The following is a 12,458-nucleotide window of genomic DNA, read 5'->3' on the forward strand; positions in this document are numbered from 1 at the left end:
GGAATTACCACTTGAATCATTGTTTTACTTTCCTTCACAGACAAGTTCAGGTCTTACAAAAGCATATTTATCCAGATCGAATTTGTGTATATATATGTGTATATATATATATATATATATACACAAATATATATACACAATATATATATATATATATATATATATATATATATATATATATATATATATATATATATATATATATATATGTGTGTGTGTGTGTGTGTGTCATTTTCCACATGTTGTCAGAGCTTGCTGCTTTTGAATGTGCAGCTTTTAGCTTTCAGTGCTGTGCAGCTTTGTGACAGATGAGGCATGGCCATTGAGCTCTGCACTAGTAAGCTCTGCTTTCTGAACAACTCTGTCATCAAGGAGCTGAACATCTGTCACTCATCAGTGGTGTTAGCATCATTCTAGCAACTGTTCTGCTGTCTTTGCAACAGTCCCTGCTGCTTAAAACCGAGGTGGGGAGTTTCAGCCATGTCACACAAGGGGAGAGAGAGGAGGTTGTGACCAAGGAAGTGCCAGTAATCCACACAGAGATGAAAACCATCACATACGAATCGTCACAGGTAGCGGTCCCACACAGAGGGCTGAAATCCACGCTTCATGTTCCATTTTGTATCATCCCTGCTTGTAATTTTGCCTGTCTGCCCCAGGATATTGCTAATAACCTTGCCGTAGCCGTGTGATAAATAATAATTTTCTGCAAAATTACATTTGAGTGCAGCAACAGCATTATTATTAATAATCTTCTCAGCGTAGTTACAAATGACGAGGGCCATTTTACACATCACAAACCAGGTAAAAAATGACGGAACAATCTATATTCTTATAAGATGTGTATACTACTACAGTATGTATATGTAAATAGAAGATGAGGTATGAAATAGTTTGCTCTGCTTTGTGTGTTAAAGGGCACAGTTCTCTTCAATGCCTGGAGCTTAGCAGATAGATGATTGCTGTTTGTATAAAGTGTCTCAGATGAAATACACAACCCGGAGTGTAATTAAAACAAGATTTTCTGTGAATGTGCTTTTCCCTTTGCACTTTCATTAAAGAGACAAATCCACCAAGAAGGATAAGTTAGAAATTACACTTTTCCTGAGAATGAAGGTCACACCGGCCTCTGTAGTAATGCAATTTTACCACTGGAGGCACTAGAGGGCACAGAGGGCAATAAAGTGGTTACAGCCATTATGGACAATACCCATTAAGTTCTTCTTTGAGTCAGTGCATAAAGACAGCAATCCTATATCTAATGTTACTCAGAGGTAAACCTGACCTGTTTTAATTTTAAATGCATGTCTGTGCTTTGACATTGACTCATACTGTATGTGAATGTTACAGGATAATGCTGGTCCTGAAGTTGATCCAGGGGTTTTGATGAGTGCCCAGACCATCACCTCAGAAACAACCAGCACCACCACAACCACACATATCACAAAGGTCAAACTGCGGCCATGTTGTGGAGGGCATCCACTCTTGTCATTAGCATCCTCGCTTTCGCAACAATGCTTTCCATTGTCAGTTAGCCTTGCATTTAGCACAGTCCTTCTCAAGTAAAAGGTTTTGCAGACTTTGTTGAAAAGCAGATCTGCAAAATGCCACTACACTTCGTAGCTGTTTTCACTTGCTTTCAGTTGTCACAGGACTCATTACTCCTACAGTGTAGTTATAGCAAATATGCTTTTGTACTAAGCTACACCGATGTGTAAAATGTCCTTAAGCAGTCCTTTTGCGTTGCTGTCTTCAGACTGTGAAAGGTGGCATCTCAGAGACGAGGATTGAGAAGAGAATCGTCATCACAGGGGACGCTGACATCGACCACGACGAGGTAGGAAGAACACACTCTGAGCCCCGCCGCTCTGTGCCCTGTACCAAACCCTGAATAAACCCTTTTGTGTGTCTGTGTGTGTGTGTGTGTGTGCGTGTCTTTTTAATTAATATTAATCAACAGACAAAACGGAGATAAGAACTTGCATGCATAAAGGTGGTGGCTTTTTTCGGAACTGACGTAATCATTTGCTCTCGTTTCTGAATGGTGTTGAATGAGCACGGGATCTCCACCTTGCTTCTGATCATGCACGTCACACCTCCTCTCTGTTTCCCACCACGGGGTCCCCTCGAGCTAGGCGCTGGCTCAGGCCATTAAAGAAGCCAAAGAGCAGCACCCTGACATGTCTGTGACCAAAGTAGTGGTACATAAAGAGACAGAGATCACCCCAGAAGAGGGGGAAGAGTGACGCAGGTAAGAGAGTGATGGCAACTGTAGTTGGCTTGCCGGCAGGCCCCTGCACCCCCCCCCCCCAACCACCACCCCCCATACCCTCACTGTCTGTTTTAAGCCTTTAGTCCTCTAACTGGCACAGGGCACTGCTAAGCTACTAACCAGGGAACTGCTTTCAGATTTCACACCTCCCTTCCACAGGACAACCAGTTGTGAGCGCTTGATCATTTGCCCCTCCAAAATGTGTTTCTGCGCCAGCTGTGGTATGGTCTTATGTCAGACTCACTGTACCTGAAATCAGAGCAACTGAATGAGAGATTTCACAGCTCATGGTTGGCCCAAATAAATTTGATATTTAAAAGCGTTTACAGCTCAAATTATCTCTATTATATTAACACAGGCTCTTTTCTGCAGTTTTTTTCTGCACCCCAATAAAATAAAATCTCTGGTTCTATGTATTTTCACGATTTACAAATGGGGAAAAATGAACAACTTCATTAACATGCTATGGCTTAAATGGACATATAGCATACATTCAAATTCTTCCGCTCCTCAAATGGACGTAATGCAATAGTGTACCCTGTTGGAGGCTGAAGGAAGTGCCTTACTCATGCTGGCAGAAATGTTATAATACCCTGTTGGCTGTAATGAATATTCATGCTGAATATGATACATACATGAATACATAATATATCTATATATAGTATTAATTAGCTTAGCAGATGTCCTCCTCCAGAGTGGCTTATAAATTGTACATTATATGCATTTTCTGTTGTCAAAGCACCTTACGGCACAACAAGACTGGTTATCTACCAAAACTGCAAGTAATGCCCGAGGAAAACATTTGGTAAAAATTGTGAAATAGTTTTATTATATGAAATGATACACTTTTTCACACAAGTCAGTTTATTAGCCTATTAAAGCACCTGCAGGAGTCCATAATAGGCATTGGTGATGTTTTAGCTCCTCCCATTTAGGGATGCCTGTGTGCTACACAATGTATGTTCTTTACAGCAATTAATGACAATAAGAAGTTAAGTTCAGTTTCCCAAACTCACACATATTTCACTATCGTCTGGTAAGTTATAGTTCATAATGTTGCGTACATATTATGATTTGAAGTACAACCTTAAATGTGTCATCCTCTGACACAAGAAAACATGATATACCAGGAAATCGTCATCTGCCGGTCTCATCTTGTGTGTTAATGTACTTGTGGAGACACATTTGGAAGATGATTTTTACATCTTTACAGTTTTTTTTTTCCACTTCAGCTGAATGTTTTCTGTTAAAAATCACATTACCTGATGCTCAAATCAACTTTGTGTTCCAAACAGGGGTGATAGCATAACTCTATGATCAGGTCCCAGATATATTATATTTAACTCTATTATAACTGAGTGGATGATCGTGAAGGTATGAAATCGCACTGTAAACTTCCTGTGATCAATAGGAAATTGATTTCACACAGAAAATTTGTCTGTCATTAATTAGTCAGTATGAGAGATTCATGAGAGAAAAGGAATGAGATATTTGAGTTCACTCACCAGCCATTTAGGCTATTGTTTAAATTGGTAATAATTCACATCTACTGCACTAGATGGCCACTTATAAAACAGTAATTCTACATAGAGAAGTTATTTTAAACATAAAATCTGTAGGAACAAAAATAAACGTGATTATATTTTTGTGGACAGAAATAGTTTGCTGGAGCACTGGCCCTTCCTTCTGCATCAGTCTCCATACTTTCATTGCATTATTATTAGTTGTTGTAATCTGTCCATATAAAGAAATGAATGACTTGCCCTGACAGAATGCCGTTTAACCATAGCCTTTTTACATGTTTAACTCAATGTACTTGTATTGTTAAAAGCACGTCATTTGCTGTGAATGAAATAACCCCTAAAGCATTTTGAACTTCTGGCATGTCTATTGTTGCGTGAAGGTACTAAAAAAGATTTTAGAGACTGTGTCAGCGTGACGCTTGCCTTCTGCTTTGCGTTGTGCAGTGCGACTTGACTTGGTAATGTGATCTTTAACATGAACAACTGAAGTCCTGCGCAATTGAGCATGTTCTACAGACTGAGTACTTTGCTTGGTTTTCATTTACCTTTTATTACTATGTGTACTATACTGTTAAGGCTAACTTCAAGTGTATGTCCTATCAGTAAACTCTTGCATCTGTCAATATATCTCTAAATCTGTGTAGGGAGATTATCAGAATTAGCACACAAGAGAAATGTGTAATGAGGTGAATATGTTTCTCGAGTAAGCAATAAACAAACTAGCATGTCTTGTTTAAATTCAGTTTATTGCACCTGTTTGTGAGCTTCTGTGGTTGCAGCCACTGCAGTAATTGATCGTATTTATGGAGATCATTTACAGTCCGTTTTGATGAAGACAGTCTGCTCTTATTAATTAAGACTCTCCCTCTGCATTTTCTAGGATTAAGACGTCGCCCTTCAGAGGAGAGTTTTATTTCACACTGTACGGAATAAAGGACACCTGTGGGGAGTCGACCCCGACCTCCATCAGCACCACACATTAACCAGTATTTCACCGCAACGGAACACTGAACAACTAATGACACTCATTATACAAACACTGGCTTATATGTATCTCTAAATCAGTCCAATTCATCATTGGAAAATGCATATTGCATGAAAAGGGAGCAATTCTGCAGTTTTTTTTTAAAAGTCAAAACCCCCAAAAAATTGTGTATACAGGTTCTTAATCTACCTGCACGCTCTGATAAAAGGCAGGAAGATTCAAAGGAAAAAAGCTAAAAACATTTTTATTCACTGCCTTATTAAGTAATGACTTTTAAAGTGATAATAATAATTTAAGTAGCTTCATTTTATTTGAGATAAAAAATCGTTCAAAAATACTATAGGCTGTACATGTAAGAGTGCACAATATTTAACCATTCAGTAGACGTGCCAACCACACCACCAAACTCTTTCCTTCACTCAACCTTCAAAGCCCATTTTGTCTAATTTTGCTCATAATGCCTGCTAAAAACAAAGAACTTTAATACTATGAAGGTCTGAATGGAGTGCATATATGTACTTCATTGGCCAAGTGTTATTCTTAGACAATTTCGTCATTTTACTTGAATTGTCTATTTTTGGTTTTCCACTAAACTCCAAGTTACAGATGAGGATACCCGTAGGCTGTTTTAAAAAAAGCAAAAATGAATGACAGGGACTTCAAGAAGCCAATTCTGTAACCTGGCTAATGGCGTTAAGTGTCTCCTTGAGGCGGATTGCATTCCTCCTGTTCTTTGTCATCTCAGTGGAAATCCCTAGAACTCCCATCCACTCTGTGTGTGTGTGTCGGGCACAGCCGAGCCTTAAACTGTACATAACCGACAGCGTCCTCTGGCGCTTCCCAATACCACGTGCGCGTGTGTGTCCGCAGTTTCTTCAAAGACCTTACATGTATCGGGACATTCTGCTCCATTCCGTGATCAGCTGCAAAGCCACCCATGTTGAATGTGTTTCCACATTAGTGAAATAAAAGTGGTAATTGCATTTTGTGATTTATTTTGTCTTTTTCATTTTTAATAAAACATGCTGACAAAACGGCGGTGGTTACTCTCTGTATTGTGTCTAGCGGGAAGTAGCAGGTGGCTTGCATCTCGGCTGGCTACAGAGGGGTCATAGTGATATAAAAGAGGACCATTGGTCACAGAATAGAATGGGAAAAGCACTTTGTTGCTTTCTCTGGTAGAGCTTTACTCCACAGAGGAAAGACCTTAAATGTCACATCCCAAGGACTGGCAGTGAAGGCTGTTGTCAGATTGCCATACAGTTTGAATACATTAGGAAGGAATGACACTCAAGCCATCCAATCTCAGTTATTCAAAACATTTTCAAGACTGTGATGCAGTTTCACTCACTTACAATACCACCCCAGATGCTGTGAATGATTCAACATGATTAAACCTTTCACAGCTGGGTCTGTAAGGAGAGCTGGAAAGAAGGCCAGTCCCCCCAGGACCAGGATCAAGCAGCCTGCCTAACAAATGATTGCATACTGCCATAATCAATGAGGCCAATTTCAAATGAGTGCATCTGTTTTTAAGCCATGTACATAGTTGGACATTGAGTTTTGGAAATTAGCCAAGTTGAATTGGACATTTTTCAGACTCCAAAGAGAAATGCATTCAGATTTTTAAACATGAAGAATAGCTGTGAATTTCTCATGGAAAGGAGTGTAAAATCATTTAGGAAATGTTCTTATTGGGCATGTTGCAATACTAAATGTAATACCAAATCTGAAAAATTATAATAAAATGAATTAAGGTAAAACTGAATTTACATGTATTATGCACACATTGGCAATACCATTTTATGGAAGAGTATCCATGTAAACGATGTTGCTGAAATGACTATCCTTACTATCTTTACAAAGGATGAGTATGAATGAATAGTTTTCAATTCCAGTGTTATTTTGATAGCAAATTTTCTCTATGTATACCAGTACAATACCAAGCTCTCCAAACCAAACAGAAATATTGAAACATATACTGCAGGAAAGGTCAGGCAAATAAATTAGTAAGCTTTCTTCATGCAAACAACTAACTCCAACATCTATCAACAACATTAACATCATCCAACAATACTTTGAACTAGTATGATGAATGTACAAAGAAAAGGAAATAATAATAATAGTAAAACAAATACAAACCCCCACAATATTCATCCGCACACTCTCAAAGTCAGTGTGGAAAGCTAGGGTAAGCTAAGTGGACTCTGTCTCCAATTCTTTAAGTTATCAAAGTAGTTAATAATAGGCTGCCATCTCCGGTAGAAATTCCTCATTGACCCTCTCAACGTAAATTTAATTTTTTCTAGTTTGAGAAAGAGCATGACATCCTCTAGCCAGCGGGAAAGCGATGGGGGTGTGGTGGATTTCCACATAAGGAGAATTCTACGGCGGGCAAGCAGTGAAGTGAATGCAATAACATCAGATTGGGCTTTAGTGACTGTGTATGGGAACACCAAATATTGCAATTAAGGGGTTTGGTTCAATGGTTATGTTGAGAGCCTCAGATAATGTTTTGAACACTCCAGACCAATAAGTTTCAAGGGATGACAGTGTGCTTTTAAAATATTTTCATACCATTGGTTACAAATCAGACAAAACTAACATTTGCTGATTGGCAGAAGTCAGGTCAGGGCCAGATGCCCAGTAAGAATGGCAAAGCTTATCTTCCATTTATTCTGGCACCAAGCTTGGCCACACATGGTAAAGTGTAATCTTGTCTCATCTCTTTGGGTGGTGTCTAACCTTTGTGTCACTGTGGCCTTTATACTATATATTCTTCATGTTGTTGAACCTTATCATTTGCATGTCAAATATTTTGAGCTCTTTCAATGTCATGCCACAAAGTGGGTCTGCAAGTCTGAATAGGTCCATTAAAAGCTTCATTATTATTAGTTTTTTTTTCATTTGACTTCTGGTGTTCATGAATTATAGTCATTAGAGCAATAGTTTTATCATGTCCCTACATGTTACTCTTGCTCAGGTTAATAGCCTACTGAAATACAAAAAAAGATGACGAAATATTCATATGTTATAAGATTTTATAGGACAAGCAGCTTTAGAACATTAAATAGGCAAGTACAGTTTACCTCACTTCTCATAGACTGGGTGTGATTTGAGGTTATGAAACCTAACTGAAACCTTTGGTGGTTTCCTACTGATGCACAATAGAATTTTCTTTTTTAAAAATATGCAAGTATATACACATGTACATTTATGAAGGTGTTGAAATACATGTAGTTACATGATGGTGTATTTACCCAGTTGCCCATACGTTAAATTAACCAAAGGTGGTGTATAGATGGTTAGGGTGCACAGCGTGTCTCAAGTCACAAGTATTTTGTGATTTAGGTTTTCTTCATTTCTGAAAGGTGCATGGGATTAATTTTGTGCAGTATTACTTGTATTGTATTACGCTGTCAGAATAAACAACGCAAGCCTCGCGAGTGTGCGATTTTTGTATGAAATCAGTATGCTTGTTAAATTCATAATTGCACACGGCAGAATTACTGAATTACTGATGGTAGCATTACAGCAGCGCTCGCGTTCACCACTCGTGACAGCAACATTCGTGCCCCATCTGCTACCGAAATGTCTTGGTTTCGCGCTCCAGAAACTTATTTTCTGGTATTTGCGAAAAGATGTGCGTCTTCTTAGAGACTGCTGCTCTTTGGATTGGCTCTATTTGCGCTTCTTGCGTACCGAGATCCATTTTCAATCAAATGTACGTATGTACGCGCATAGTCACTCGCCGGCGTCTGCAGTTCCGTGCTTGCGCAGCGCGTCCTTCCGCCAGTGCTCGTCCTCAGGCCAATACGACAGAAAGTATATTATTCATAACTGCTTTGGTGACATTTGTCACAGGCTTTCTCACAGGGGTAAAATTGTTAACGACAGGTAAGCACAATATTTTTTTTAACAAGACGGCCCCCGCTTTAGAATTTCTCAACATTTACCTAAGATGCCTGCGCGCTCACGGTTTGAGTAAACGTTCCAGTTCGTCCCCACACGAGTGTTCATGGCTGCTCGAGCATTTGACGAGCACAGCACCTAGGCGTGTGCTTATCGGCTGTTGAAGTTGGGTAGCTTGCGAAATCATAATGCCCCGCAGTTTCAGTGCAACTAGCTTGCTGGTTTGTTGACAGTGCTGAAAAAACTACATATCAGTATTTCAGGCGTAACAGTTATAGAGGGTGTTGTTTAATAGCTAGCTAGACAGGAGTGTATTGAAATACACTACACTGTAAAAAAATATAAATATCCAGTGGCCTGTGCCCGTTCGAAATAGGATAACACCGAGTGTACTTTATAAGAATGTAGGAGTAGCTATCAACTAGGTAGTGTAGCTAGCTAACAGGCTAGTAACGGGGGAAAATGGTAGTATGCTAGTCAACTGGTTAAGACTTAAAACGTCGCTTTAGAAAATATCATTAGAATGTTAGACGTCCAGGTAGCTAACTAAAATAAGTTGTCTTTCATGCGTAGAAAATAAAAGCGGTCGTGGCACATTGTTATCGATAACACGCTTATTTTATTGCGAGCTAGCTGGCTTGCTAATTTAATGCAGATCTGCTTTTTAATTAATAGTCTTACTTCGATGGTTGCTATGGTCCGATGGTTGACGTTGCCGCTGTGTTGGCCTCTCTTCCAATACGCGGTTGGTGGACCACAGCTGTAAGAGAAAACACAGGTTTGGAGAAACACGCTGTCGACGGGGTGCGTGATTTCACCGAATGTGCAGGCAGGGAGCGAGCGGCTATAAATTTATGCCAGAGACAGTGATGGCCAATTAGTACAACTGACAAAAATTAATAGTTTCTTTCAGAAATTTTATTAAGTGTTGGCTTAAATATATGGTCTCCAATACCATTAAATCGGCAACATGAATGCGGAAGAAAATAAGAAATACTTGAAAATTGAAATTCTTGAAAAGCCCTGATGGCTTGCTGCTGAATGGAAAGCTTGAGTGGTCGGGGTTTGCTTTTTAAAATTAGAGTGTTCACAGCAGGCAATGAATTATCACACTTGTGAAAGGTGATGGACTGACTTGTGACCTGAACGCTGGAGAAGAGCATTCCTTTTAAGATTTCAACATTCTTTGACAGCACTATGTGTGGAATATACTAGTTTAAGTTGTGTGTATGTTTTATTATAAAAATGAGAGGTATCAAAGACATTAACCTGTGTGCTCAAAATCATTAATGATTTAATAAAAAAGGCTCCTTTGAATAAAAAGTATTGTCGTAACTTAAAGATATGCCAATACTCGTTCATTTCACTCCTGATGTGTTAGGCCTCTTTAATTTTACAGTTTCACAACTAATTGATGCAGTTTAGTTTATATATGTCTTTAGTGACAGTTGTGTGTACTTTTCCCTCTTACAGGTGTCCTAGCATTATGTCAGAAACTGTGAAATATGTTGATGATGAACACAAAACTATCTTCCTGAAGATACTGAATGAGCAGAGGTTGGAAGGGGAACACTGTGATATTGCAGTGGTGGTTGAAGATGTTAAATTCAGGGCACACCGTTGTGTGTTAGCAGCTTGCAGTAATTACTTCAAAAAGCTGTTCAAGAAGCATGAAGTTGATAACTCTTCTGTGATAGAGATTGATTTCATCCGGTCAGACATCTTTGAAGAAGTTCTGAACTACATGTACACAGCTAAGATTTCTGTTAAGAAAAAGGATGTCAATTTGATGATGTCTTCTGGGCAAATTCTCGGAATTCGGTTTTTGGACAAGCTCTGCTCACAAAAACGTGACTTGTCCCCCCCAGAGGATAAGAGTGACCATAGGAATTCCAAGTTTTCTTACGACATTGTCAAAATTGGTATGCCGCCTGAGGAATCTCAGGAGAATCAGGACAATGATGTACAGGTGCTTGGGGACCAGGATGACTCCCCTTCAGATGACATTGTTGAGGATCCTCAGGCAAATCAGGATCTGGATAAATCCCCCAACAGCACACTAAGAGTGCAGGAAGCCATTCTTAAAGAGCTCGCCAGCCAGGAAGTTCACAAGGTGAGCTGCTACGACCAAGACGTGGAAGCCATGGAAACCGAGCCTAAAGACTTGGCTGGCCACACTGCACAGACACTTTCTTTTGCTGACAGCATGAATGAGGTCAAGGATGAGCAGCCACCTGGGTGGACAGCAGCAAGTGACATGAAGTTTGAGTATCTGTTGTATGGACATCGGGAACAGCTCGCTTGCCAGGTATGTGGCAAAACCTTCATTGACGAAAACCGCTTGAGAAAACATGAAAAGCTACATTCAGCAGACCGGCCTTTCATCTGTGAGATATGCACCAAGGCCTTCACCACCCAGGCCCACCTCAAGGAGCATTTGAAAATCCACACGGGCTTCAAGCCCTACCGCTGTGAAGTGTGCGGCAAGTCCTTCATCAGGGCGCCAGATCTGAAGAAGCACGAGAGGGTCCACAGCAACGAGAGGCCCTTTGGCTGCCAAATGTGTGAAAAGGCCTTCAAGCACAAATCACACTTGAAGGACCATGAGCGCAGGCACCGGGGGGAGAAGCCCTTCGTCTGCGGCTCCTGCACGAAGGCCTTTGCCAAAGCCTCGGACCTGAAGAGACACGAGAACAACATGCACAGTGAAAGGAAGCAGCTCTCAGCCAGCTCCCTGCAGAGTGAGACGGAGCAGCTGCAGGCTGCAGCCATGGCCGCTGAAGCCGAACAGCAACTGGAATCTATAGCGTGCTCATAGTGTACTACATGTCCGTGTGTCAAGGAGCCAAATTACCACTCCTGAGATATTCGTTTTTTCCAGTCTTTTTGGAGGGAAGTAGGTCTGTTCCGTAATTAAAATTATTTTCTCAAGCTTACTCTTTTAAGAACTTTGTAAAAAAAAAATAATAATAATTATGGGGATTGAATACATACTTGTATTTTCAGGTAGCTTTCATAGGCTTTTTTTTTAGTTCACACATTGTTTTGTAATATGATTTATTTTTTAAAGATTTGATTTTGATTTGATTTTCCATGACATAGAATCATACCAAAGTTGTGTGATTTGTAATTTTTGCAGCCTTTACATGCTGGGCCATTTGCCTTAATGTGGTTGTCAGCATAAGTACTGTTATACAGTATTTGGTAAGAAATATGTAAATAAAATGTTAGATTTTTAGCAGTTAAGAAAATTATTCACTTGCATACTGGTTAGATAGATTACTATTGCATTTTACATGTTACACATAGTTCCAAAAGTGTAATTTATCAGCTAGCTGAGTTGGGACAATTCACAGAAATCAGTGTGCAGCAATATGCTTTAAGTCATTGTTGCCAAAATAAAAACACTACTTTCTGTTAACTCATTTTACTTAAACATTTGTGAGAAGTCTGTGTAACATAACTGGTTAAAATGATATAGGAGAGCGGCTGCAGATTGCGTTGTTTGTAGATTTGTAAATGCAGCAGTAACAGAAACATGATCTAAATGGCTTGAATACCTGACACAGAGCAAAGCAAATTATTTCAACTTTGCAACCATCCTCAGGCACATAGATTATACTGTGTTGCCTTTTCTCTATCATTTTCCTGTTTCTGTTGTGAGCCATTTTTGTGCTATTTATTACTGAATATACACAGAACCATATCCAGCTCAATAAATAACACTCGACAATCAACAGTTACTGTCCTATGTATGCAGTTCAAG

At 39.6% G+C, this 12,458-nt stretch overlaps 2 protein-coding genes across 2 annotated transcripts in view; both read left to right on the top strand.

The window, feature by feature from the left end:
• The window catches only part of LOC118773562 (band 4.1-like protein 3), an 81,570-nt gene extending 75,532 nt beyond the window's left edge, over positions 1-6,038 (top strand). The window contains exons 23-27 of the mRNA XM_036522555.1: positions 444-572; positions 1,351-1,449; positions 1,757-1,837; positions 2,136-2,251; positions 4,676-6,038. Of these exons, the coding sequence (XP_036378448.1) occupies positions 444-572; positions 1,351-1,449; positions 1,757-1,837; positions 2,136-2,246 (420 nt within the window). The 3' untranslated portion in view covers positions 2,247-2,251; positions 4,676-6,038. The remainder of the gene's footprint in view (positions 1-443; positions 573-1,350; positions 1,450-1,756; positions 1,838-2,135; positions 2,252-4,675) is intronic.
• A 2,539-nt stretch (positions 6,039-8,577) lies between these two features.
• On the top strand, positions 8,578-11,510 carry zbtb14 (zinc finger and BTB domain containing 14). The gene is made up of 2 exons (XM_036522470.1): positions 8,578-8,677; positions 10,166-11,510. The coding sequence occupies exon 2, from the start codon at positions 10,179-10,181 to the stop codon at positions 11,508-11,510; it is 1,332 nt and encodes a 443-aa protein (XP_036378363.1). The 5' UTR covers positions 8,578-8,677; positions 10,166-10,178.
• Positions 11,511-12,458: the final 948 nt, after the last annotated feature.

This window comes from Megalops cyprinoides, chromosome 2 (assembly GCF_013368585.1).
Source record: "Megalops cyprinoides isolate fMegCyp1 chromosome 2, fMegCyp1.pri, whole genome shotgun sequence".
NCBI classification, from domain to species: Eukaryota; Metazoa; Chordata; class Actinopteri; order Elopiformes; family Megalopidae; genus Megalops; species Megalops cyprinoides.